Source organism: Hippocampus comes, unplaced genomic scaffold (genome assembly GCF_001891065.2).
Source record: "Hippocampus comes isolate QL1 unplaced genomic scaffold, H_comes_QL1_v1.1 scaffold45, whole genome shotgun sequence".
NCBI lineage: Eukaryota > Metazoa > Chordata > Actinopteri > Syngnathiformes > Syngnathidae > Hippocampus > Hippocampus comes.
In genome coordinates, this window is record NW_017805783.1 from 3,744,608 (window position 1) to 3,772,386 (window position 27,779).

The 27,779-nt window shown below is 40.0% G+C and overlaps 3 protein-coding genes and 1 long non-coding RNA gene across 10 annotated transcripts in view; 1 reads left to right on the top strand and 3 right to left on the bottom strand.

Annotated features, from left to right (window-relative positions):
- Positions 1-2,624, bottom strand: part of arid5a (AT-rich interactive domain 5A) — a 9,638-nt gene extending 7,014 nt beyond the window's left edge. The window contains exons 1-2 of one of the 3 annotated variants that reach the window (XM_019885217.1): positions 1,866-2,624; positions 697-755 (exon numbers count right to left, since the gene is read on the bottom strand). In XM_019885217.1, the coding sequence (XP_019740776.1) occupies positions 697-755; positions 1,866-2,031 (225 nt within the window). In that variant the 5' untranslated portion in view covers positions 2,032-2,624. Of the gene's footprint in view, positions 1-696; positions 756-1,406; positions 1,580-1,865 lie in introns of those variants that run through there. The other 2 variants (XM_019885216.1, XM_019885218.1) reach the window with 2 other exon arrangements.
- A 3,296-nt stretch (positions 2,625-5,920) lies between these two features.
- dbnlb (drebrin-like b) lies at positions 5,921-16,220 on the bottom strand. Of its 3 annotated transcripts, XM_019885220.1 has the most exons (15): positions 16,055-16,220; positions 13,790-13,845; positions 13,448-13,560; positions 13,292-13,366; positions 12,863-13,012; positions 11,803-11,880; positions 11,489-11,640; positions 11,359-11,413; positions 11,070-11,141; positions 10,434-10,557; positions 10,092-10,202; positions 7,936-8,010; positions 7,701-7,759; positions 7,543-7,627; positions 5,921-6,900 (listed from the first exon to the last, which is right to left on the bottom strand). In XM_019885220.1, the coding sequence occupies exons 1-15, from the start codon at positions 16,135-16,137 to the stop codon at positions 6,764-6,766; spliced, it is 1,425 nt and encodes a 474-aa protein (XP_019740779.1). In that variant the 5' UTR covers positions 16,138-16,220; the 3' UTR covers positions 5,921-6,763. The 3 variants fall into 3 exon arrangements, with proteins under 3 accessions (XP_019740779.1, XP_019740780.1, XP_019740781.1); XM_019885221.1 differs by lacking the exon at positions 10,092-10,202; XM_019885222.1 differs by lacking the exons at positions 7,936-8,010; positions 10,092-10,202.
- LOC109525009 (uncharacterized) lies at positions 13,854-15,717 on the top strand. The gene is made up of 2 exons (XR_002170061.1): positions 13,854-14,013; positions 14,070-15,717. It is a non-coding gene; the product is annotated as an uncharacterized LOC109525009 (long non-coding RNA).
- A 2,829-nt stretch (positions 16,221-19,049) lies between the features above and the next one.
- Positions 19,050-27,418, bottom strand: ube2d4 (ubiquitin conjugating enzyme E2 D4). Of its 3 annotated transcripts, XM_019885306.1 has the most exons (8): positions 27,111-27,417; positions 25,511-25,574; positions 22,024-22,128; positions 21,267-21,298; positions 21,113-21,190; positions 20,897-21,002; positions 19,737-19,830; positions 19,050-19,657 (listed from the first exon to the last, which is right to left on the bottom strand). In XM_019885306.1, exons 4-8 carry the CDS (start codon positions 21,273-21,275, stop codon positions 19,612-19,614), a joined length of 333 nt encoding a protein of 110 aa, XP_019740865.1. In that variant the 5' UTR covers positions 21,276-21,298; positions 22,024-22,128; positions 25,511-25,574; positions 27,111-27,417; the 3' UTR covers positions 19,050-19,611. The 3 variants fall into 3 exon arrangements, with proteins under 3 accessions (XP_019740865.1, XP_019740864.1, XP_019740863.1); XM_019885305.1 differs by lacking the exon at positions 22,024-22,128 and having other exon boundaries at positions 27,111-27,418; XM_019885304.1 differs by lacking the exons at positions 22,024-22,128; positions 27,111-27,417 and adding an exon at positions 26,508-26,675.
- Positions 27,419-27,779: the final 361 nt, after the last annotated feature.

Genomic DNA, 27,779 nt, shown 5'->3' on the forward strand with positions numbered 1-27,779 from the left:
AGAGAACGCGAGGGGGGGGGGGGGGGGGGGGGGTGCAGAAATATGTCCTGGAAGCAACAATTGGCTGATGCTGAGGCTCTGTCACTGTAAAGCTCTTGAATTGGATCTCATTATTGAGCAGAAGCAGATGTATCTACTCTATCTGTGATGTAACTTCAAGAAGAAAGGACACGAAATGTCAATCTTTTCTTCATGCTGATATGCTGTCACTGTTTGACCAAATTTGTTTAAAACTATGGTAGATTGGCATTGGAAGCTGCACTGAATATTCTCGACCAACTGCAGCATGGGTAGAGCTGTTGAATTGAAACCTTCGGGGACCTACGCGTGGGCGACATTGCCAAAAGTCGTTGCTACAGGCCGGCCAGAGGTCAGGGCAGAAGCCACCAAGTTGGGAAAATTTGACAAACCAATCTGCCTTCCTCACATTGCAGTTCGCTCTCAGTTACCAGAACTAAATTGTGCCTTCAAAGAAGAATCATGCGATTCTTGTTACTCATTTCACAAGCAGAGCAGAAATGACACATACGATCAAGCGCTTCAAAATTTGCGCTCCTGATGAAATGCAGCAAAAAGGGAAATGAGAATGCGTCTGTGTGTAGTCATGTCTGCAGTCACACATCAACTGTAACTGATGAAAATAGCTCACAGAGCACCCAGCAGGCCAACAGACCTTTTACCGGCAGTTTTTCCTACCTCGGCCGCTGTCTCCATATCTTCCTCACTGAGCGCCATCGCGCTCTGGTCCTCATGAGCTAAACAATAAAGACACCATGTTTTGTTAGTTCACTTCACATCAAATAATATCAGACATGCAACTGTGCATCATTTGAACGGAGTCGCTGTTCCCATAACCGTAATTGTCATCATATTCAAACGGTTGTATGAACATATTGTCACTGGAGTCTGATATGAAACCACAGGTGACAAACCACTTCCTGCTCACGAACACAAGCCCTGTATAATATTGTTATACGGAGACTAAACTTAAACTGTACGTTGGATCAGTCTGCAGCCACTATATTAGGTACAACTGCATTCTCGTGTAAAAAGAGAGCCCACACAATATCTGGATTTCCCTTTTTGAGAGAGGTATTCATTTCACAAGATGTTTGTAATTGGGCATGTAGTTTGCAGTTGTGTTAACACGGCACTACATCATCCGAATATACTGTGTCTAATTTATGGTCACATAGAAATGTCCTCATTAAAAAAAAAAGTTTCATCAGTATTTCTGATTAATGTGACATTCTCTCACCGAGTGTTTCTTCAAAACAAACAAACAAAAATACCACATAATAAACCCCAAAACTTTTAACGTAGTTTCAATAAAATATTCACGAATGTAGTCCAATGAAGATCACCATTTTTTAAAAAATCCATACTTTGGAGAATATAAGACTTACATTTTAAAATGAATGAAAGTCCCTTCAGGCCAGCAGTGTCTGCTCTCATCTCTTCAACCGCTGTCTCGTTTGTGTGTAAAACCAATACGCTCCTTTTGAGATCGCTTGCTTCCTGTGCTGCGGCTTCAGATTCGCATTCTGCTTTCAATATAACCCCCGACTTCTCTATTTCATCTATGGGAGTTGTACTTCAAATATATCACTTCTATTTTACAGATCATTTCAACTAATTACTTGACCCAATACATAGACGCAAAACATTTCTTTTTGTCAAATTTATATTTTCATCGCTCATGAATACATTCTTTTTATTTTCATGAACATGAAACCAACTATTCATATTAAATATACATTGTGATATGAGTCATTGTCTTTTCACAGAACACATGATGTTACGTTAAAAACTGAATTAAGAAGTAAACTGGTTGATGTGAATAAAAATTAAAAAGTGATTCTCACCCATAGAGGACGTCTTCCAACGGGAGTGTATTTTGTGACTGTAGATCAAGCTTTGACATAAGACGATGTCTCTAACAGTGCACATGCTCATTGGTTGACACCTATCTCTCGCGAGCACACACACACACACACACACACACACACACACACACACACACAGAGGCATATTTTTTTTCTCCTCTATTTCAACTCTTACAGTATGTCACGTCTGTAAATGCCAATCAAGCCGACTCTCCATTTTTTCTGAATATTATACAAAATATGGTATTTAGGATGAGCTAGGAAACCAATATATATTATACAAAACTGAAAAAAACAGAACCTCTTAGATAAAAAAACTAACACATTTAAGAACAAAGACAATTAATTATAATGAATCAATGAACACATTGATAGTATGCATAAATATTCGAGAAAGCATGCACATAATTATGGTGAGTAATTACAGTTGTTTCCTTAGTATGAGACCAACATTTTATAAAAGTGGGTATCAGTCAGAATTTGTACTTCATCCCAGCTTTTCTGTATTGGCTATTTTGAATAAGCTTTCCCCCAATTTGTTTAAGTTTCATTTCCATCTTAGTTTTGATGTGGGTTTTACAGATGAAGTATCATTCCTGCCACCAACCACACTGTATAGACAAGATTTTTAGAATCTGTAATTATAAGTTCGAGTGAATACTAAGCAGAAAATCACACCTTGAGAGAATTTTGAGTTGAAATGATATTTTTGGGAGGTGAATAGTTTTTTTTTTTTTGCGAGAAATGACACTTTATTAACCATTATGATTATGCTAGCTAGAATAATGTTGAGATCTTTCAGCATGCTGCAAAACATTGTGCATTCTCCAAAATCGTCTGGGATAAGAATTAAATAAAGGGGTTTTGAAAGTAATAGTGAGGTAAGTACAGTACAAGGGACAGGGCAACATATTATTATCATAAAGTGTACAATTTGAAATATTTCATCTTGCATTTAATTTTGTAACATCCAACACCGGGAAATGTATACAAGAGCATGTAATTATATTAACAAAGATGAAAGGACCACTGCTTTTTTTTTTTTCAAATCGTATCGGTACCTTTGTCCTAATGCTTAAAAAAAACGAAAAGAGAGAAAGAGAAAGATTAGGGCATAACAATTTCCATGACAGCGATCCAAGTGGCGGACTTGTAGCTGTTAAAGTGTAGCGTCGTCGTTATCACACACTCATCATCACTTTGAGAGAATCAGGTCAATCTGATATCTGCTCAGTGTCATATAAAGCTCCAGATTTTTCCCATGACCAACAACAAGCAAATGTACACAAATAACACACACGTTAAGCTGCAACGCAGGGTCCACATTTCCTCTACTTGTCTTTGATCTGTCACAGAAAGGGGATGCCCTCTGCGGTAGGTGCAACATTTTCAATGACATTTCCAAATCGTTTTAATGAAATGTCACAATCGCAAAATATTTCTACTGTACTTTTTATGAAATTGTCAACTTGACAAATGACTATTAATGCATCCCTCCTGAGTTGAAATGTCGTGTGGATTTATTTTATTTTTCATAGTTTACAGAAATGGAAGTCTTAAATGTGCTTTTCTTGTTGTTCACAAAGGGTAAGCGATAAGACTACACGTTTGTAAAATATGATGATGGTCTGAAATGAGTCAGCTTCCTGGGAGCAAAGCGTTAAAATACATGTTCCCCTTTAAAGACCTGAACACAACAGTAAATTTTTCCACCACGAAGGCCATTGATGAGGAGGAAGAGATGCAGAGATAGAGTTGGAGCTTCGGCAAAATGAATCAAGAAAATTCAGTAATTTCCTCTTAAGAAATTGATCAAAATATTGTTAAAGCTGACGCAACTGAATTCATTGGTAGAATTCCATGCACTAGCTAAACACAGTTCAAACACATTTTCTCTCTTCTAATAGCTCAACTGTTGGGTGGTGCCATGGTGTTTTGTGATACGCCATTTTTGAGATGTGTCGCATGGTGGTAGTGAACTCAAGTCAACTGACTTACCAGCAAGCAGCATTTTGGCAGACAGTGACTAATTCTTCAAAAAAGGAGCTTCAAATTGTTTATTGGCACTCCCAGCTGTTTTATTTATGCCTTACAATGAAGGCAACACATGCTGTATCTATATTAGCCTACTATCAAAATGACTAAATTGGCTACGAATACACAATGAGCCTTCATGATTAATCTTTTTTTCCTGCAGTACATCCTGTAGAGCACGGGTGCCCAACATGTTTTGACAGAAGATCTACTTTTCGATCAATCCTTTCTTGCACACACGCATGCCATTATGAGCAACAGTCATTATGGCCCCTAAGATGATCGAGGCATGGGACACACTTTTGCAGCGTGTTAAATATCGTAGCTCACATATATATAACGTTTAAAAATGCTTCTCTCGGTCTTCCACATCCAGATTCTTTGCCAGTACCCTCGGTGAATTGTGCATCAAATGCTGTTTTGTTTGTTTGGTTGTTTTTTTTTTACAACAGCCAACTGCCTGGCATCCCGTCCTGCTCATAGAAACGTGTGTTGCAGGCTATGCCGCAAATCCTCGTTGACAGAAACGTTGAAATTAAATATTTATTCTCCACATTTTTACAGCATTGGAAAACGTTAATGTTTGTCATGTTTGTCCTCCTACAGAAACCATATTAAAACAAAAAATATATTTCCCTCCCTCATCATTTTCAAACATTTTTGAAAAAGCTCCAGGGAGCCACTAGGGGGCGCTAAAGAGCCGCATGCGGCTCCGGAGCCGCGGGTTGCCTACCCCCGACCTAAAAGGACATTAGATTGTGGACAGCTTGGATGTGTTCATGCATAGATGGGGTGGCGTAAAAGGCATTCGCAGAAAATGAGAAAAGGGTTTCGCTATTTCATATTCTGGTCGTTTTATCTTTAATTGTACTTTTTCACTTTTTAAATTTCTGGTTTGAAGAGTTAAAAATGAAAACGAATAGATATTTAATATGAACAACAAAAAGTGATGTTAATTAAAAACTATGTACTAAAAGAAGCAAAAATCATGGAAAATATTAAAATTGACAAAACTGCCTGTAGTTGGACCAAAATGGCCACAAAGAAGCTGGAATGGTATTAATATCAAACAAGGGCTCAGGGTTAAACGTGAACATATTCTAATACCAAATTTACAGAGATAGTAACAGTGCCTTAAAGCTACATGGCAACATCTCCACATAATTTGCATCATTCATCAAGTTAGTGAAAACAAGGTATTGAATGAACTCCTTGGAAGCTAAGAAGGAATAAAATGGACTGTACGTAATTGCAGTTTGGAATTCCATCAACATTTTCAAATCACAACATTTTTGTAAACCGCAGTTATATGTCATCAAAGTGGACCTCTGCAATTCTTGAGACGGGTGGCACACGGGCCACATATGGCCTGCGGTCTCCTTAAATCCGACAAACCTAGCATTTGCAATTACCAGGAGTCGGTGATATTTGTTACATTGATTTTGCAATTTTCTCCCATATAAAATTGGCTATGTGAAATGTATTTCTTCATGCTGTTAAATAATTGATTATTGTAAATATTTGAAAACTTTGTAACATTAACACATACATTTCACTTTTTAATAAACTGGTTGATACTTGACCGCAAACATGGGTTCATCCATTATCTGCCCCACTTATCCTCACAACAATTACAGAGACTAAACATCTTATTAAAACAACCAATTTCACACTTAAAGACTAATTCATTTGACCTGCAAATGACCTGGCCAATATGTTGGTTTCAAATACCAATTGCAGCCCTCAAGAAAAAAAGTTTCCCGCCCCGTATTAGAAAAAGTAAGCATGCAGGAAAGGCGAAGTGTTTTTTTCAAATGAAATGAAACTTATGCATTAAGTGGGTGAATTCCCCACACGCCATTTCATTCCAGGAAACTGACTTAAGATATGTTGTCTTTACATCAGGGTACCTGTTTAACTTCTGAAAATCCCTTGTTTTTTTTGTAGCAATTCTCTCATTGACGACATGTGTTTGAATATGAGAAGATATGACCACAAAGGGGATTTATTTGTTTTATTACAAAGGCTGGATTACAATAGACTCTGGCATAGAACGGCACATTACACTATATTCCAAATCGATCTGGAACTGATCAGGAATGATACTCTGAAAAGCTAGAATGTTTCAAGATCAAACTCAACTTTCTTTTTCTCTAAAATATCACAAAAAGCTTTTTAGTACTTACATCCTCTCTCACATCTCACATGTTACAAAGTCATCATGGAAAAGGTGCTATTTTTAGATGTATTTTCACTTTAGGACACCTCAGAAATGTTGAATACTGTACATTGAAATGGAGACCAAAAAGACACAAAACACACTCCAAGGAACTTGAACTGACTGTCTCCCTAATCACAAAGCCAACCCTCCCAGAGAGCATGAGTGTGCCATTTTAACAACATCCACTTCAAAAAGCTTTGAAATTTAGACATAATTTATGGTAAGTCACATGAAAAGGTACATCTGGTTTTCTGGGAACAAATGCAAGAAACAAGACAGAGGATTGAAACGAAACTAGTACCACCATCTTGAATTACCTCCCCCACCCCCGCTGCTACAGCAAGTAATACGATGACACCAGATAAATAGGTCACTTTGAAAGGAATGTGGACTCAAGTGCTGCGTATGCTCAGAAATGATCAAGATTCATACTAAGGCTCATCACATTTACAGGTCAAGTGGTGGAGGTGGAGGTACCTGCTTCAGAGCTTGAAATGAGAATTACTTGAAATGGCCAGGCCTTTTACTTTATTGTCCTTTCATTGCTCCGTGATGTAGAGAAGCTTGTTCAGTGGAGGACTCTTCGTGGGAGGTTCCCTGTGTTACCGGGGAATAGACGCGCCTACACGAGCTCGACGTAGTTGGCTGGGAACATTCCAAAATGGCCGTCGGGGCCGTAGCCTCGCCACCATCCCTCATCTATCATCTCGATCCCGGTGATGATCTCATCAGGGTCGAAGGAGATCTCTGTATCGTCCGCTAGGGAACACAAGAGTCATTTAATACAAAAATCCAAACACTTTCTCCATTTCCGATAGTGCTTATCCTCATTACGGTCACAGCTAAGATGGAGCCTACTTCAGCTGAATTCAACAACAGGGCACAATTGATTCCATGTTTGCTTTAGGTATAAAATCATATTCCTACACATTCCCCAACTTTTCATGTCACGTGGATTTAAATGTTATAAGAAACACATCTGGAAAATAACAAAAATACTGGGATATTTTGTAATCCAGATGAAAAAAAAACTACACATTTGACGAGGACATAAACTAAGTACTTGGACATAGTTGATGTACACCTTTGAATCCCACTTTGACAAAGCTTCAGATCTCATTTTAAACCAAGGCTACAGTAAATGAATCAAAAGTTATATTTTTCCTTAGCATAGTTTTATGAGGCTTTCAGAAAAGAGGAAAAGCTCACTATGGTGTAATGCCAAATATAGTCACATCAAAAAAAGCATTCACACTCACACATTTGGATAATTTACAGTTTTCAATTTCCCAAGTACTAATTCATGTTTTTGAAATGCAAGAAGAAGTTGGAATACCTCGCAAAAAAACCCAGGCAAGCACGGCACTTTAAAAATAAAACAGTAAAATGAAATGTAATTACCAGCCTGGTAATCATACAAGGCCCGAGCACAGATTCCTCTATCTGGTGTCTCCTCAGCAGTCACCTCATAATTGTTCTCCTCGACCTGCCAAAGAATTTGGTTTATTTGTGTCCTAAAATATATATTTTTTAATGCTGCAAAAGAACAGAACCGCCACCTGAGGGGGGTCTTCACGTAAAGGCTCCTGCACACAGGGGCTAGGGTCTGGCGCTTCCTCTGTGAAAAGAAAAATAACCTGTCATGCATTTAGCTACCAGCAGGTAGCAGCGGATTGCAGCTGCTGGTCTGGGAGGCCAGAGGAGCTGATGGCAAATCATGTTTAGAGCATATGAGGCCAATGAGAGGGCCACTGGGTGTCTGTGAAAGGGTTAAGACGACAACCGATGCCCCACCTTTGGAGTGCTCCTCGGGGGCCACCTCCGGCGCGTCATACTCACACCTGGACTGTCCATCATCCAGATCTGGCTCTTATTACCCGAAAACACAAGCACAGACATGCATGTACACACACAAGCCCACACAGGTTGAAAACCACCACCGGTAGCAGATGGGAGGGGTGATTAAAAAATAAATAAATGTCAACACAGCATGAGTGATTGGAAGTGCAATGGTGAAATGACTGTAAGTGAGGAAATAGCAAAAAAGCAACAAAGAATAGCTGTCATTAAGACCAGTGATTCCCAAACTAGTGAGAGCTTGTTCGGTATGCCGGCGACACACATATCGTTGTTTCATGAGACATCAAAAACTGAAGAGATGAGCCACAAATTTGTTTTTGTTATTGTCATAATTTCTGACTTCCACACTTGTGGAAATTTTTGTAGCTGTCGTAATGAACGTTGTGTTTAGTAAGTTAACATGATGATTGAAACTGATTGAAACATAAGCCTAACCTCTCAGACCAAAACATTTATGTATAACAAATATTATTGTAATACAGTGGTACCTCTACTTACGAACGTCTCTTCATACAAAATTCTCAAGTTATGAAACGTCTCAACAGGAAAATATTGCCTCTTGTTACGAAAGAAGTGTCAAGATACGAAAGGTAAAAATACAGAATGGGCTGCTTCTCGCACCGCCGAGTTTCCTGAACTGCTATTGGCTATTCCCGAGCATCATTCTGGCATCTCATTGGCTCAGAGGGACCTCTACCGTATGTGTCTATGTGTGTAGATAGATAGATGTGTATCGATGCAATGTCCTCATCATTTGCCCCTTGGGCCATGAGGTATTCCGATAGTTTTACGTAAATGTGAATCACCCAGAAAAAGTGTTCACCAGTCGGGCGGTCGCTCACTATGCTGATGTTTGCCTTGGACATTTTCGAAGGATTGTTAAAAGCCGACAAAAGCAAACGTCCTTGAATCAGTTCTTTACAAAATGCCAGGCAACACCCACTTCTGACAGAGAACACTGACTAAAGAGGGTAAAAAACGATGAGGACACAGTTAAAAGTTAAATGACCGTTTTTATTCTTTTTTTTTTTTAATAAACAACTCTAATTTATTGTGCACCAATCTAATTGTAACATGTATTTGTTACATATTTTGATGCATTTTTATGCTTTAGGAAACATTTCTGTTTGCATTTTGGGGGGGCTTGTAACGAATTAGGACAATTACATGGACAACGCGTCTCTACTTACAACATTTCCTAGTTAAGTAATTTCTTCCAGAACCGATTAATTTCGGAAGTAGAGGTACTATTGTACAGATTAATTTTCATTGTTTGTGTTTATTAAAAAAACTGGGAAGAAAACATTGAAAAAATAATTAGATTAGATATCCTTTATTTGTCCTTTATTTTATTAATTGCATGTTATATAATAATTGCAGTACTGAGGGGGAAAAAAAATTTAAATTAGATTTTCCATAATCGTTCAGCCCAATGTCCGTATGATCACTGTCCGATGAAAAACACGTACGTCCAACTTTGTCCTTTTTTAAACATTTTTACATTAATGGGATGCCCAATTTTGGTCCTGTGAAAAACATAGGATAGCGACGATATGCTTTAAACACATTTTAAATGTATTCCAACACAATTCAATTTCACATACATAGTTGTAAACATAGTTGACTACAAAAAAAAAATTCAACCACAGAAAATATTAAAAAATATTGTACTTATTGTAGTGTTTGTATAAGTGCACGCGCCTTTAAAAAGCAGGAACCTGCTTGGTTGACGCTAGGTGCCTGTGAATCTCTCGGTGAGTGCTGTGGCTGAGAGCTTCCGAATCAAGATGCTCAACTGTGCCTTACTGTTCTTCTAATGCGCAATAGATGGCTCAAAAGTGCACGAGCAACTGGGAATTTGGCCTTAAAATAAATCAGAATGCCGTAAAAACCCATAAAAATATTCACTTAAAAACGTTGTTTAGTATGATTGCAAACTGCAATATAGTGGGGAACCCCCTAGTGCCATTCACACAAAAGAATAAAAACTGGCCCAGATGGAAAACATGCCTTGGCACAATTAAGGTTGGGAAACACTGGTATAGACTAACCATCACCTGATATGTTGTGTTGTGTGTGTAAGCTCACACCTGCAGCATGGACAGGGGAGGCGGAGCCTGCCGGCACGGGGGAGGCTTGGCGCTGAGGGGAGCTGGCCCGCTCGCTTTCATACTTAGATAGGAAAGGGCTTTGCAGACGCCCTAAGTAGGGGCGCACATAGAATCCAAAGCATGCACAGATGGATGAGGAGAGAAAAGAAAGGAGGAGACACATGATGGAGACAGACCAACAGGTTTAAGTGTGATCATGGACAGGCAGAGCTCCACAAGGAGGCGGTTTTGGACAAATGCAGCTTGTAGCCACCGCTAGCCAAGAGTGGAAAGGTAGCAGCTGCTGACCTTTAAGGCAAAGGGAATGGGGGGGTACAATACCTGGCTGGGGGCTAGCAGGGGCAGCAGAGGGCACATTTGAATCACTGGGAGTTATTCCCCTCTCTCTCTGCTTGAACATGTCTCTGGGGTTCATAGCTCGCTGAGAGATGAGGGAGGCTGCCTCCTATGACACAGACATCAGCAGATTAGTGGAAAGAAAAACACTCGGCGAAAATAACGCCACATGAAATTGCCCAGGTTGTATTGCAGTACATTTGTTGACAGGTGAAGTGCCTCCACAAGTATTTCATAAGTTGAAACCTGTCCTTTCAGCAGAGAAATAAACAGTCTTTTGTATTAATTCATGCTTCATTTACCTATTTATCTAATATCTACAGCCAGATTTATATGGAGCCATGTATTCCAATTAGAATGACTTAGACAGAATGAAAAAGCTCCATATAAACACCTCAATTTAAATAAAAAGGCTGAATGGAATTTTATTTGGAATCACAGAGGTGGTATACTCCTTTTGCCAGTCCGAACGGGTGTAATGTAAACAGAATAGCTGAGCTGCGTATAGTCTGCGCATGCTCTGTCTTGACGTAAATGCAGGGTGACGCCGTCGTATATGCGCTTTAAAATGGCAGCGACTCAAAAATAATTGTGCCGTCCAGTTAAAGGAGTGAGACTTACATTGGCCTTTTCCACAGATTCCCCCCGTCTGATGGTTTTCTTCTGGGCTGCCTGCATCTCCTCCTGCTGCTCCTGCTGGTCACATTAAATGTAGGTTCTCATCAGTTATCCTGCAACTTCTCTATGAAAATGTGCGTGTTAATCATAAAAGACTTGCGTGAAAACAACAAAGGCCAACCAAGAGAATATTGAAGACAAAGACAACATGAAAAACTCTAATTTACTTACTCTGGTTCATCTTTTTTTTTCCCCCCCCTCAACCACAAAACAAAAGGAGGCAGACACTTACCCAGCGTTGTTTGTCTTGCTCTCTGCGCTCAGCCTCCTGTTGTTGCTGGTACTTCCTGTCAAAGCAACGATCAAATCAGACCAATGTCATGAGCAAATGTCAAGACGCACGCTCGGTTGTTGCCACGTACTTCTGTTGCTCAATTTGAACGGCCTTCTCCTTGTCCCGTTGGTCCCTCAGTGCTGCCTCCTTGACTTCCCTGTCTTTCCTCTCTTTCTCCAGGTGCTGGCGCTCTTCATCTGCTTTGCGCCGTTCCTCCAGGCGACGCCTCTCCTCCTCTTTCTGGGGGACAAAATGAAAAGACGGGCCGAAGTGTGCTATGGCAGTGACAACACTTGTCAAATGAATATAAAAAGCAAACTCCATCACAACGATGTGTTGCAAAATGTGATTCACTGTGTCTGTGTCAGAGGTGAAAACCCGGCGCAGCAACAGTGTGCCTACCTCCGCCTGTGCCCAGAATGTGTCCTTGTTGGTCTTCCTGATTTCTGACATAGCGTTTGTCTTCTGGTACACGGAACCCTGCGGCAAAGACACCTAACGTGAATTCATAAGGCAACAAAACAAAATCGGAGCAAAACGGATTGTAATGCATCCTGAATGCTTCACGATCACACAGTCTTTAGCTGAACATCAGATTTTAGAGTTAAGATCACTTGACAATTCAGGGTACAAATGTGATGAGATTCAATAATAAATTTTACATTGTGAAGATGTTCAAAGAGATATTCATCTATCCCTTTTCTATACTGCTGCCTCGTTGCAGGACGGCAGGTTAGTTTAAGCCTATCCCAGCTGACTTTGGGCAATCGGCGGCACACATCCTGCCGGGACACCGTCCTTTGTTTTATTTCTCCATGCCGTTTACTGTACAACTCCGCCAAACCACCTGTCCTCCTGGACGCGGCGTTTGTCGCCACAGCATGCTGTTGCCCAGATTGAACATTGTTTTTTGAATACGCTACATCGGCTGTCATGGTAGAGAGGCAGCACATACAGTAGATAATGGTCGACGTAGTAATGCGTTATGCTCAGCGCAGAAGAGGCCATAAAATGAAAAACTAGATCCAAATGGCAGAAGTGGATGTTTTAATATTCAAATGCAATGGGCAACTGTAACCAAGTCCCAATTCTTTGTTTTATAGAAATATGCAAAAGCATGGCAACATGTTTCAAGCCAAGATAGGATGCTAAGTCCAGCAGGTGAAAATATCTACTCTGGAAACTCCAAAGTTGGTGTGGTTGAAATTTGTACCTCACTTACTCACTTTTTGAGATATACTTTTTTTAATTGAAAATGTCAATTTCAATTCCTGTTGCAGCCAGTACAGGCAGCAAGTTGACGTCATCGTCTGTCGGATACAGCCAAACGGGGAAATCAATTAGACCTCAAACAGGTAGCCACTGGGCAACGTAAACTTAATAGGTCCCAGAAAGAACTTTTTACCCTTCCCAACTACTCCCTACTTCTAATTCTCCAGGTTGAGCAGTGAATGAGGCATACCACGGGACCCTGAGGGCCGCTGTCTTGGAAGCGGCTGGAGGTTTCTTTGTGGAAGCTATAGTTGGCTCCGGAGGCCTTGGCCACCTTCTCCATGATCACCTCAGGTTCGACATCCTCATCTGCTCGGGCATTTACTGTAACGTGGGCCCCCTGAAAGACATTAAAGTTCAAGTTCCATTTACTGCTCAGTCTGAAAAAAAGCTGGTGTGAACTTGGTGTCTTTCCAAGCGCTTGCTTCTATGATATACGATGTCTTGACATTGAAACTATTCCAACTGAGCCATTTTCCACAGATGCATGCAGCTTTGATGAATAATCTTTTCTTCATGTCGCCCTCGAAAGATGAAGAATGTGCAATTCAGCATGTTTTAAATGCAAACAGATGGTAGGCAAAAAGTCAAATGTATATTTAAATGAGTGCAGTGTTACCTTAAGAAAGTTTGCCATGGAGCTCACATGATTGGCACAAAGTCCTTTTCTGGCATCATTCACTCCTTCCCCCGTCTAAGATGCAAACAATTGGTTCTCAAGGACCACTTTACTGGTGTGAGACGACAAATGCATTGCGTGGAATGCAGTACTGACCCAGTTGATGAGGACATATTTAGGGAGACCGGAGTTTGGGTCCTGGACCCGACAGAAGGCATACATGATTTTTCCACTGTTTAGCTCCTCAACCATCTCCTCCAATCCACCATCTGATAGACAAACATTGTGGCAGTAGTCAAATGGCTGCTGTGGTTGCTTGTATAACAGGGAACATTTTTGCCTTTGCAAATGATGGGTTGAGACAGCAGGGGCAAGCGGTTGTTTTGTGCTGATCTTCCAATGCTGCGGTTGCATGCTGACAGAGACATTCCAACACACATTTGATACTTTTGTGTTGAGATGACAAAAGCTTGATGAACGACGTAACCAATTACTCACCTCCCTTTTCTGCCAGGCGGATGTCATTACTGTTTCCTTCATAGGTGAACAAGGCCCTGAGGAGGAGAGCCAGTAAAATATATTATAATGCTGTTTTCTGTAACAGTTGTACTGTTACTTTAAGGCTTGATTGATTTTACTTGAATTTTTTTTGCCGCATGTGGAATGAGCCAAAGCAATTGTATTTGTGATAAGACATTATGCCATTTTCTGTAATTTAAAGAGTTTCTTGGTATCTTAATAACACGTATGTGATAAGCGTCAGTCAAAATACCCTAAGGATTTAGAATTACAGCGCATTAGTCACTCTCTCTTAACAGCAATGTTTAGAGCAGACGGTTTTGGTGGTGGGGGGCAGTTCGCCACGACACAGCTCTCCTTGCCCCCCTTCTAATTTGAGGTGTGCCAATGTCATATGGCTTTGCGTTACCATGAAGACGTATTAGATCACAGACCCTTAAAATTAATTTTATTCCACAAGTGGAAAGCACATAACCGGCAGTAAACCCATCAATTGTATTTTCATTCGTGGAGGCGGCACTTCACTTGTCACCTAGTGAGCAGATCCTACAATAGGGACACAACAGCAAACACAAATGCCACCAAAATCAAAATGGCGTGTTTCAAGATACATTTTATGACATTGGTTGTTTTGTGTATTTTCACACTTGATGAGTGGGCAGGCACTCGAGAGAACCAGTTATTTCCATAAAAGCAATGAAAAGGTCAACTTTGCACATTATGTCCCCTTTAAATCTTCCTGTGATGCCCTAAATATGACAAATGTTTAGAACAAGCTGATCATTACACCTTACAATGAATGACACAAATAATTGTAAACAATGGGTGTAAACAATGGGCCCAAAGATGACAATCCAGTTATTAAACAAACTAACAATGCAGTGGTTAAAAGCATTTTTTCTTCTGATCAAAACAAAGGACACAGCATCCTTGCAAAGGTCAATGTTGCTGTGAGATGAGACACTTTTTTACAGAAATACATTGTCTTACATTATCAAGTGATTATTTCCTGTTTGTGAAAAAGATAACCTTCATTTATTTGTCCCACACTGGGGAAATTTGCAGACAAAATGTCAGAAAACTGTGGAAAATGGCAAAAAAATATAAAAATAAATCCACACTGCAAGGCAGACATCCCGATTGTTATTATAAGAATGAACACGCGAGAGGTCATATACATTTGATAATCAACCCAAATCTTTTTGAGAGAAAAAATGGGCGGGTGAGCTCCAACGGTCAAACAGCAAATCTTTTGAACTCAAGTCTGTGTGACTTTTGTTTGTTTGTGTGGGTCCAAGTGACAGCAAAGAGATATATGACAACAAAGATGGAAAAGCGGACATTCATTGTGGAAAAGCGAAACACGGGCCTGCGCCATAGTTTCTCAGCACAAACTGCTAACAATTAAGAAGAGAATGTAAACAAGTGGGAAGTGAACCATTTAATCTTTTGAAGCAAATACTTGCTTTTGACTCATTTGGACCAGTATGTTCCCTTATGTCTTATTATTATCTATAACAGTGTTTTCCAACTTTTATTGAGCCAAGACATGTTACAATTGCAACATTTCACAAATGTTGCAATAGTAGCAACAACAACTGGGTTGGTAGTGGAAGGACATTTAATTGTTCTGTCACTATGTGTCACCGGCATAAAGAGATGATCAAAGACACATTTATTCTACATATTATATTAGGGTGGTGCTACTATCTATCACTTGAAAGTCCAGCCAAGGACATGCAGAGATAGAATGACAAAAAGCGAGGAATATTTAAACTGCAGCGGATGTCAGAGGACTATATGAAGTTAATGTTCAAAAGTCACAGTACTGCATTTGTCAATTTCCACATCATGGCTTAACCAGGAAGTGAGGGGCCTTGCCAGACGCACAATCAAAGACTTCGTTAGAAAAATAAACAACGTATATGCAAAACATGAAACAACTCTTCAACCGTTTTGAATGCAAAATTCCCAATGAATAATGGTGTATGGGCTTCGATTCGAGTATCTAAAATTACCATTCGTCGAGGCCAAAAAAACCGACTCCCTAGATAAGGGAACAAAAATACATAGAGGTTTACAATGTAAGATAAGTTGAGGTTTAAGAGTAAGATTTCGTGAACACAACAGACAGCTTAAACGTTACTTCACGACTGGCTGCTCCCATGCTAGCCAGCATCAAATCGCAATGTCTCCTCATCAGCCTCAAAGTTTTCCGCGTTATTTGAACTTGCTGCGCCTTACCAGTTGGTATCGGATTTTTCATTAACGACTTCTTTGTACGCCGCTGTTAACGCGGGTCCATTTTTGCTCAGGTTTACTGCCATGGTTGTGTTGAGTTGAGTTGGGATGGGCTGAGCTAGCCAGCTAGCTTTCCTATCCGGGATGCGCCCTTCCTTCCTTCCTTCCTTGTTGGGGGAGTGGCAGCCGCTGACGCTGCCTTTCAGCTAACCAGGAAGCTCAACTGGCTATGCTAATGGCTACATAGAGGGGCAGCGTCAAAACAGCGGGACAGCACCAAGGAACCATGTTTGTCTGCAAACTGTGGCTATATAAAATGTGGCATCAAACTCATTACTGGTAGACCCTTCGAAGTATTCAAGGCATTGATTTCAATCATTGGATATTTTCATTTGACAACACTGGAGAGGAAATCGGGTGGGTGATTGAATCGAGCAGACCTTGCTTCTCCTATCCAGCAGTCTCGGGGGCACCATGGCTCAGAGTGGTCCTCTCCCAACCCGGAGTTTGGCGGTTCGATCCCATGTCAAAGTGTCCTTGAGCAAGACACTGAACCCCCAGTTGCTCCTGATGCGTCATCAGTAGGTTAAACGAGGTCACAGTGTACTGAAGTATAGTGTACGCTTTGAGTACTGAAGGTAGAAAAGCCCATTTGTCCATTTGTTTCAAAGTCAAGTAAAGTCATTTTAGCAGTGTCTAGTTGTACATTTAATCAACAACCCAACTCAAACTACAACTTGTCGCAATCACATAAGCAACTAATGTTACACAATGCAATATAACGTGCACCTGTGCAATGGAGATCACCCTGGACTGTTCAGAATCGGTATTTCTGACAGAGATAACCAATTTGATTCAATTACATCACGCTGACCAAATATGCAGCTTTATGAATGTATTAGTGTGTACAGAGAACACGGCAGACATGCTGGGTAATTTCAGTTGACTGTATCGATCAATCAGGGCAGAAACATGCTGAGTGCTGACCTCGAGAAGGCCAGCTCTCCCTCCTTGTGAGGACAATTTTGAAATTTGACTGGTTTAAGAAACACTCTCATTGCAAATAGCACAACTGTTTGTGGAGGCTCTGGGCAGATTAGATATTACCCGGGCAGGTTACAATTTGAATAAGCCTAAAAGTAATACAGTAATAACAATCAAATATTGGTCAGTGCTTCCGATAGTCCTAGGGCAAGCAGAGGCAAGACTTGCCGCCGTCCCACTTTCCAGTTCTTTTTAGTGTTCTCATTTTGCATGTTTGACAACTTGCTTTGAGTTTACACAATCATTACCTTTTAAAATACATGACAGAAAATTGAAAACGACAGTAAAGCCATTGCTTTTATTAATGTTTAATGACAATGTCAACAGTTAGCTTGCATGGACAAAGTGAAGATACGTGGTTGCTCAATGTTACAGTTCAAGCACAATTTCAAAATTTTAAATGCATGAAAGCCAGCCCTGGATTAAGAAAAAACAAATTCTAAGGAAATGAACGAGCCATGACATCTAGTTTAGGCATTTGACACTTACAGTAAGATTTTTTTTCCTGTACTGTATATACAAAATGAGGGTTAAGGCTAAAAGTTTCATCAAATGTATTAGGCAGATGAATTATAACAAAATCCCTGATATCTGGCAAGTGGCTGAGAGAAGGTTCTCTAGAGTGCAAAGCATGCCAAGCTGCCTATACAAACTTTTGAGCACAAGAGTCAATGGTAAAATCAGTCACAATGGATTGAGGCTGCATTCAGTCATTCAGTTGGAGGAGTGTGAAAAAAAAAAGCCAAATAAACATTGTACACAGTCTAAACATAAAAAGACATTTACTTCATTCAGTGTAGCTTTTCAAAACCTTGTAATATATGGTGCTTCAGACATTTTTTCCTACAACAACAATGAATTTAAAATCTAGGATGCAGTCTAAAACCTAGAATTGAAAGTACTAACGTTCATGCTTTGCTGTGGACCATTTCAGATGTGTTGGATAATGTTGTTTCTTCCACTTTCTGCAATTAAATAATTTCCCTTTATATTGGCAGCATCAGTACATGGAAAAAAATAGCACACACTAACTAGTTCATCAAACAGTCACATTGTATTAAATTCAAACTAACATTATTATATGACACATTCCAATCATGATCGCACCAGATGACATGACAACAGAAGGCTAAAAATCAATGTTTTAATGATACTAAACAAATGTGGCAACCAGACAAACTGGTCAGCTGAGGTTGTTTACCCCAAAATATACCTGTGTAATCATGATTATGAGCATGGAGTACTGCAGCTTTACATCACCTGAAATGTAAACAAAAAAAAAAAGAAAGATGACAATTTCATATTAACTTACCCTGAAAAAGCATTACTATAGTTCTACTTCAGTAGCATAAGTGTGGTGAAGTTGTTCACATCCGAGCTTTGTTCATAAAACAAATATAAAGCGTGAAAGGAGACTCCTCCCCAACAAAATGAATACTTATGTAAAACAAACATCAGGGCAGATGAGCAGTTCTGTCTTTCAGCAATTTTTTTGTTTTGTTTTATGAATGTAAATAGTACAACCTACAATATGGGCCTCAGGCATTTTTCTCACCAAGTTTCGCTGCTTATTCCAAAGGCTGATGATTGGGTTTGATACCTGAGTAACTGTACTGAGGAGGTAACACATAGCTTCACTATATGCCGAGGAGTAGCCATGATGATACCAGCAATGTCTTCTAACAGTAACGTTTGTCAGACCCATCATGAATGCATTCTTATACAAGATATCGGTATGTGAGCAATGACAAAATGTGAGAAAAATCCAGTTGCCATCTGACCTACGCGCGTGTGTGTGTGTGTGTGTGTGTGTGTGTGTGTGTGTGTGTGTGTGTGTGTGTGTTGTGGGCTGCAGAAGGGCAGATAAAGCTCCAGTGCCATTAACGCTACATGCTGCGATTCCAAAAGCAAAGGAATATATCTGATCAGTCCTTTTTTTTGTTACATTTTCACATTGTCTTGGGGTAGTATTTGTGTGTGCCATTTGATCAGCTGCTGGTAATAGCACCGCACCATTATTGTGTTGAACTGGGAACATTCTATCTCAATTGCACGTTGGCCGAAACATCAGAACACAGAAAGGCCACGATATCCATGGAAATGCAGTAAGAGAGGAGGACATCCGGTGGGACAGAGGCAGCATCCCCAAAAATCAAGGTGATGGTTTCCAAAACCCAACAAAGTAAAACAACATGACAATGAAAGATGTGTACGTAAAGCAACAAAGATGGCAGCTAGAACAATAGCAAGGATAACAATTTAAAGTCTTGAGTATGGCGTATGGGCTGTGAGTAGTGTCTGGTTTTCGCTAAGCGAGTGCTTCCAGGAGCCCTTCAGGTCCTGCTGAGATCCATAAATGCATCAAGGACAGTGCATCGGATAAACTCAGCACATCGGGATATTGCCGCCTTGTCCAAAAGGTTAGCTGTTGTCTCGTGTTGTTTTCCCTATGCCTCCAGTTACAATCAAACATGTTTCTTTTGTTCTCCTTTTGGATTTCCGTCTCGCTGGCAACCTCACATTGCATACTTCTGGGTCCATTCTCTTGCTAATTTGTTGTACCTGCAAAACCCAAACAGTGTCTTCAGTCCACTTGCAATCTATTTTGAATGTCAGCTGGCTAATGCATTTGTGCACTTACTTTTCCCTGTCAGCCTTGTACGTATGAGCGATCTCTGGCACCAAAGGGTCATCGGGGTTTGGGTCACAAAGAAGGGAGCAGATTGATAATAATACTGTGGAAATTATACAAGTACAATCAACGTTTTAAGAAGCCAACATTTTTTTTTTTTTTTAATCAAGGTTAGAGTACCGGTACTTAAAAAAAAGCCCATTGGTACGCTCCAAAATCTTGTTGAAAGTCTTCCCAGAAAAGTGCAAGTTATTGTAGCTGAAAACTGAACCAACTCCACAAAGGAAGTTTTCCCAAAGCATATGGTCATTAAAATAAGAATTTATCCTGAATTCATACGTATGGCCAAGTTAGGGCCTTGACAACGCAAAGGGCTACATTGACTTGACAGGGTTCACAAGTTGATATTCTATTTCAAAATGCTACAAGCTGCTATAAATATGGAAAAAAGTGGAGTATGTTATAGCTAGACTGTCAAGTGTATGTAGCAAAAGTAATGTAGGTTGAACAAGATGGTTACTAGCCATAAAGGTTAAATGCCATAAAAGTTCTCTGCAGACAGTTTAAGGAAGTGCTGATTTAATCATTTTGTGTGTTGTCATTTATGGTGTATCTGAAATACACTGTACCAAATGACAGATCCAAGCGTGTGTTATACGCAGATAAGCTTTTTTTTGGGGGGGGGGGGTGTAATAATTGACTGAACTGGCTAAAGGAAAGCCCATCCTTTCACAAGAGCACTTTGAAATAGTAATTCATGCCTTCGTCACATCCCAGCTGATTTACTGTGATGCACTTTACTTTGGAGTCAGGCAATCCTCCATTAAGCGTCTCCAGTTGGTCCAGAATGATGTTGCTCACCTCTTGACTGGTACTCGTAAGAGGGAGCACATAGCTCCTACTCTGCATCCCTTCACTGGCTCCCTATACATTTTCTTTTTAAGATCCTGTTATTTATTTTCAAATCTTTAAATGGCCCAATAATCAATAATTTATGCACATTGACCTATCAAAATATTTGAATATTCATATTCAACATACAGAACTGGCTGTGAAACATGGATCAGCATTTTTTTTCTTTTTGGTCTGAAAAAAAAATTTTTTTAAAGTGACATACACAGTTGCCACCAGACAGGCAACTACTGTCGGTCAAATTTATTGGCACTTACCTTTTGATACTGTTAGTGCAGGTGACCACTGTGATCTCAGTATATCCAGACAAATACTTCCATTGCTGTTAATATTAGGATGGTAAATTTTTGTTGTAAATGCAACCTGAAATTTAGTAGGAAAGTTGTCAATTCCCAATAATTATGAAAGTCAAATAAAATAGAAACAACTTAAGTGGCCGTATTCCATGACACTGATGTCAGATAGTTACTCACTTTTGGTGGTTTGAATGGGTAATCTGTAGGGAAGTGGATGGTGAGGAAAAACACTCCATTCTGATAAGGGCTGTCACTCTAGTGGCATACAGACAGAAGCAGTTAGTGCATGTGTAACACATTTGAAATGAAACTATACAAGAGGAATACTTACTGGACCCATTATCGTTGCCTGCCAATGAAACACTGAAAAAGACAAAACAATAACAACATCGTGTCTGACACCCCAAGGAATTTAAATACCAAATTCATGTGGATTTGGATAGAAACCCCTGATGGATGAATGCACAATGCATTGTAGTACAGGTATGGTTCATCATGAAAAAGTTAAATATTTTTTGTCATTCATTTCAGAAAGTGAAACCCATATAGGATAGATTCATTATACACAGAGTGGAACATTTTAAACTTGCAAATTGATGATTAGGGATTAGAGATTATAGTGTCTCAGAGAGTTTGAATATCGTGAAAAAGTACGCGATTGGAGAGTCATAGTGTCACACCCGAAGCAACTAATTACCACTAAATACCTGTGAAGTTTTCCCAAACCTTTAAATAGTCTGTCTGGGTCAGCAGGCTACACGATCATGAGGAAGACTGCTGACTTGACAGAAGTCCAGAGGACAGTCATTGAGGGCACAAAAGCTCGTACCAAAAGATACTGGTTTTTCATACAGTGCTGTATCCAAGAAGCATATTCATTGAAAGGTGAGTGGAAGGAAAACATGGAAAGAAAAGTTGCACCAGATAAACGGATAACCGAAGCCTTGTGAGGATTGTCAAGCAAAATCTATTCAAGAATTTGGGGGAGTCCACAAAGACATATTGAGGTTGGCGTCAGACGATTCCTCGCCATGGGCTAGAAATGTCAAGCCACTCATGGACCAGCAACAATGTCGGAAGTGTCTTACCTGGGCTGTGGAGAAAAAGAACTGGACTGTTGTTCAGAAGTCCAAAATCCTCTTGTCAGATGTAAGTAAAATTTGTATAGCGTTTGGAAATCGGGGTCCCACATTCTGGTGGAAGAGTGGAAAGGCACAGAACCCACATTACTTGCGGTCCAGTGTGAAGTTTCCAGTGTCAGTGATGATTTGAGGTCTTTTGTCATCAGCCGGTGTTGGTCCAGTGTGTTTTCCAAAGCGGACAGTCAAAGCAGCAATCTACTCCGACGAAGGTTTCGAGCAAATGATGCTTCCTTCTGCTGACAATCTTTCTAGAGAAGCTGATTTCATTTTCTTGCAGGATTTGGCATTTGCACATACTGCCAAACATACCAGCAGCTGGTTCAATGAGCAGGATGGTTAGTGTGCTTGATTGGACAGCAAACTCACCTGAGCGAAATGCCATTCAGAATCTGTCGGAAACTGAAGAAGATGAGAGGAACCAAACCCAAAAATGTAGATCAAGACCTGAATGCTTCTATGAAAGCAACATGGACTTCCATTACACACACTGAGCAGCGCTACTGGCTGATGCAGTATTCCATTCAAAAGTAGACCCAGTCAAGTACTGAGTGCAGAGAAATTTACACAATTTTCAGAAGCATGACATTTTATTTAAAATATCCTTTTGTAGTCATCATCTTTAACACGCACATTTTCTGAGACACTGAATTTTTTGAATGACCTATAAACCAAAATAACTTGCCAGATTTAAATGGTTGAGCTATTCCACTCTGTGTATAAAATAGAATTTTCACTTTCGCAAATGAGGGGAATAAGAATATTGAACATTTTCATGATCATCTCACTTTTTCCAGATGTACCTGTTTGAAGTACAGCAGAACGGGTTCCCTGTTCACAGTCCATTTTTTCATGTTTATTTTATTTTTTATTTTTGCATCATTATTTTTCATTAATTTGCCGGAATTTAAATTCCACGTATGTACCGATTCGGCCAATCGGGGTGTCACTATCGTTTTATCAGCCGCTGATTGGCTGTTGTGTTCTGTCAGTCGACACATGGCACCCTGCTCGCCTTGCTGATCACTTCCACGTTTCCCATGCTGTCTGTATAGGTGACGTCATGTTTTATCTGAGGGGGATACTGACAAGGGTTGTGACTGCAGTTTCAAAACAGCATTGATGGAGCCAAACAGGTATACAAAAGAAAGAAACATGGGCAGCCAGCAACTGCCATGTTCGTACCCCCCCGCCCCCCCAAAAAACAAAACAAAAAAAAAAAACCCAACAAAAACTGGAAGGGCTGTGACCATGTTGTACTGCAATGCTCATGCCAGAGGAACATTTTCAATGTTCAATTTCCACACACAACAAGTTTGTTATGATTGAGTTCTTTTTTGTAAACAAAGGGGGACACCTTTATTGCAGCAATGAAATGGAAACACTGTTATCATGGCTGCTTAATCATCATCTTTGTTGTCATCTTTGCTGGTTTGAGTGCACAGTTTTTTTATAGTTTGTACAACATTTTGTGTTATTCATTAATCTTGTTCTCCCCTAAAGATATTATACATGTTTCAATGTATTTGTATCATTTTAAATGTGTTTAAAGGGGAAGTCAAGTCAAAAATGTTCTTGACATTAATATGTTATATGCGGCCCCAACTAGAGGTAAGATCGGGCCGCCCAAGCCCGAGGCTGACCCGACGGTCGGGTCGGGCCCTAAAATGTCAATCATTGGTTCGGGTTCGGGTCGGGTCGGGCTTCTCTCTCGCTTTTTTATTTTTATTTTTTAAATAAATATTGTGGCGGACACTAGGACCATGCTTCTCACCCGGCCAGCAGGCATACAGTAGGGGGCATGTTTATGTGAATCTCTACCAAAAATACTCACAAATAAAATATGAAATGTCGGGTTTGCTTCGGGCTCGGGCCTGCAAATCAAGCTAAGTGATCGGGCTCGGGCCGGGTCGGGCTTTAATACCCTCGGGCCCGGTTGGGTCGGGCTCGATTTTTTAGGACAGATCTTATCTCTAGCCCCAACTAGTCTAAACACATCATTCTGATCAATGATGTGTTTGTACAGTAATGTACAAGTAACAGTATGCTCCACTCTTAATGATTCTGTTAACAGTCTTAGAGGAATTACTCAAATTAATTTTTGATTGATTTAGGCTCTATGAGTGTTACTTTGCAACTTCTACCACTCTGATATTGTTTCTAATGAACAATAAAATTATGAATATGTTTGGTCACGATATGTGTTCACAATTGGAGGTGAGCCATTTCGCCTCAACGCTTTTCCATGCATGTGAGGCACCTGTGACTCCTTCCTTTGCAAATATTGCGCTGTGTGATCATTTTATGACATAATACATAGTCTTACTTAACATCCAGCATGCCGTCTAACCCCATCATTTTTCTGTTATTTTGATGAGTGGAATCCTAGCCCCACATACTCAGGCTTTAAAGTGGCGCTGTCAATAACGTACACTCACACAACGCAAGCTGGTTAATTTACATTAGCTCTGTTGCTACTCGCTACAAACATTGCAGTTGAGCGTTTCACTTGAGGAATGACTAATTGATTTACAGTCAAAGCAACCGTTACACTAACGTGAAAGTTGGGTGATTCTCGGTTTGAGTGATTATGCATGTAGACTGGAGCGGGACGGGGGATGATGTCGCAACGTCGCTGCTCAATGCACGTTGTCACAAGTGCAATCGATCATTAAAATGTCAGGGTTTCCCCCTGAACACAAGCAATCAAAAATGTGCATCTCCCTCACAGAAGTGCTTTTTGCAGCCCAACTGCATATTCCAGCCTTGTTACTCGGCACAACTTTTCTTTTAGATGACATAATTTTTTAAAAATGTTTAACAGTATAAGAGTGATTTGTCCAAATTATTTATGTATTTTTTATTTGACATGAATGTAATTGTAGTTGCACATTTATTTTTAAAAAAGCAGTATGAGTTCTAATATTTTTGTGGTGTTTTTCGAAACAAAAAAAAGTACAGATAAGAATACTGTTAAGGTACCGGAATGACAAGCAGTATCGTTAAGAGTAATAGTATCGACAAAATCGTATCAATACACATCCCTTGCTGTGACTGGATGTTACTTGAGCCCTGAGCAACTGTGACGTCATTTTCAGTTGACAGCAAGTGACAAAATGGCCGTGTCCTGCGATAGATAAAAACTGGTGGATTTTGCTACTTATTTCATATGCCACAAACGGAGAAGTAGAATAACAAGTTTAAACTAGTGGGGCCGCATCAAACATATTACTGTAAATATGTTTTTAACGTACCCGAAACAAAATAGTGTCATAAAGATATATGTTATAACACACCAAGGTTGTATTTTTATATCACGGATTTTCCTTATTGCGGTGGTGTTCTGGAATGTAACCCCCCGCAATAGAGGAGAATTTACTGTTTACTGTACAATACACACAATAGAAAAACAACATGCTATAAACGGAACTCTTACAATCATCTCCAACTGGTCCAGCAGAGCACTGAGCAGGTGGGTCCCTCTGCAAGTCAGACAGCTCCTAATGGCAAACAGTTAGACATTAATGACACCCATATATTCATGTTCAATTGGTATAACCACTTTATAAATTATTTGACAGCTACGCTCCTGGTAAAAGAACAGTCAAATGAATAATTCATACAATAACACCATGTGCAAAATGGTTTGACTTGTCTTTGGGCTGACACCAAATTTTTTTTAGCCAGGAATTACTTTTAAAAGCAGTCATAACACACATTGCTATGCTCACGGGTTGCTGTAAAGATACAAATAATTCAATAACTGTATCTGAAACATGACTAGTTGTCAAATATCTATTTTCTTTACCCATAAAATAACTGTTGGTCAACAACGTACAGCAGCAGGTAAAATGAAAAGCCAGACGATTCAAGATAGGACTAAATGCGATTTTGTCTCAGGACTTTGACAGCTGACACAAACTCGAGGCAGCCACGATATTATGTACACCTGCGCAAGCTAATGTGATCCAATATAAAGCTAAATCAGCAAATTCTGCTTTTATAAAGACACTGTCAGAGACGTATGAAGATTGTAGGTTGCACTGGTGTAGAAATACACGAAATTAAGATTTTTACATTTTGGTTAGCTGATTTAGCTGTGAGAGGGACACAATTCTGGAAACTAAAGCATCTTTAGTGCACCACTGATGGCGAAAATACATCCATTGGTATCATTGTAAATACAGATGATTCATAATACATCACATTAGATTATGTGGTTGGAGCTAATGATGACTCATGCTATTATTAGCAGTAATAACAATATTTTCATTTACTTTAACTTGTAATCAGACAACTTACATAACTTGGTTTAGACAAGACAAAATGAACACCTAACACTTATACAAGATGGCATTTCAGCATCTCGTTGTATGCCTGCCATCTCTAACACTATTCAAAAACTATCTAGCAGTATAAAAATATACACACACCTTGGCCAACCGCGCTGCCCCATTTGCCAGCCCAAATATGGAAACAGCGACACCGGGGTTCAATTTTGGCAACCAGCTAGCAGCTGTCATTCAAACACACAACTTGTCTTAACCCTAAAACCCGCTTTGACAATATCAACTGCCCAGAAGTAACTAAACAGAAGTCATATCCTGCACACGTTCTAAATAAATGTATAAATCACACAATTACGTGAGCCGATGCGATGCGGTGACGGTGTGTGGGACGATTACGTTTAGATAAGACATCGCCAGCGGACTAGCAAATACTCTTATCTGCTCTAAAAAAAACACACACACGCTCGCGCGCACGTGCACGCGCCCAAAACAAAGACAATATCTTAATACGGGTTTGTTCTTCTCAGCCGGCGTTACTTTGGCAACGCACATACGCGGCCAAAACCGGTTAACTTTAGGTTAGCTGGTCTTTGTTTGTCTTCAAGCCGAATAGCGTTAAAAAGGAAGAGATGAGCTTCAGGATACCGCGGCGACCGGTTCGTCATCTTACGCGAAAGGGGTCCATCATTAAACACACAGTTGCCAAGTATAGCACAACTAGCTCGTGGAGGGTTGAAAAACACTCACCTTCTGAATTCTTTTCAACGCCATTGCCCCAATGGCTGTGCTGGGTACCCTGTCAGCTAACCGTTAGATATGAACATATACAATGTATATTCGGTGGTGGCGTAATTTCCAAATTACACCTTACAACGGGATGCGGGCAATCACCTCTGGCCTACAACGACTTTGGTGTTTTGCTTTCTGGAGCAACGTAAGCACCAAACATGAGGGGATAAAAACCGTATTTTCTTTCTGTTGCTAGTCCTAAAATTGACGAGGTGTTTGCTAGTACCCCTACGAACGCATTCTCGCCCCCTTGCTGGCAGGCGCAAGAGTATTGGGGAAACATCGCGAGACTTGATTTTGCCTCTCGGCTTGATTATTTTACTTCAGTTTTTCGATCATTTCAAAATAGAAATTTGTGGATCACGGTATAGAACTTTTGATTGTACACAGAATAAATATAAATATGAATATGACATAGAATATTAATGACAAAACAAGTCCGGTCATCCAGAGGATTAGAGGTTATGGAAGTGACTGTCTGAGGTACTGTTCTCCCAAATCCTCCAAAATAGCAGAATTGTGCTTATTGTCATTGGTCAAACCCATAGCATCTCGAGCGGGTGATGTGTTTGAAAGGGCCACTGGCTGTAAAATGTAACATCGAAATAACGAGTGTGGCCAAGTAAC

Excerpts from the sequence above, each read along its gene's own strand:
- dbnlb (XM_019885220.1), bottom strand. The coding sequence starts at position 16,137 with ATGGCAGTAAACCTGAGCAAAAATGGACCCGCGTTAACAGCGGCGTAC. Across the intron at positions 8,011-10,091 it reads CTCCCCTGTCCATGCTGCAG|AGCCAGATCTGGATGATGGA; the intron begins GTGTGAGCTTAC and ends TCGGGTAATAAG. Across the intron at positions 7,760-7,935 it reads CCCCGAGGAGCACTCCAAAG|AGGAAGCGCCAGACCCTAGC; the intron begins GTGGGGCATCGG and ends TTCTTTTCACAG.
- ube2d4 (XM_019885304.1), bottom strand. The coding sequence starts at position 26,597 with ATGACAGCTGCTAGCTGGTTGCCAAAATTGAACCCCGGTGTCGCTGTT. Across the intron at positions 21,191-21,266 it reads AGGCAACGATAATGGGTCCA|AGTGACAGCCCTTATCAGAA; the intron begins GTAAGTATTCCT and ends GTATGCCACTAG. Across the intron at positions 21,003-21,112 it reads ACCCATTCAAACCACCAAAA|GTTGCATTTACAACAAAAAT; the intron begins GTGAGTAACTAT and ends ACTAAATTTCAG.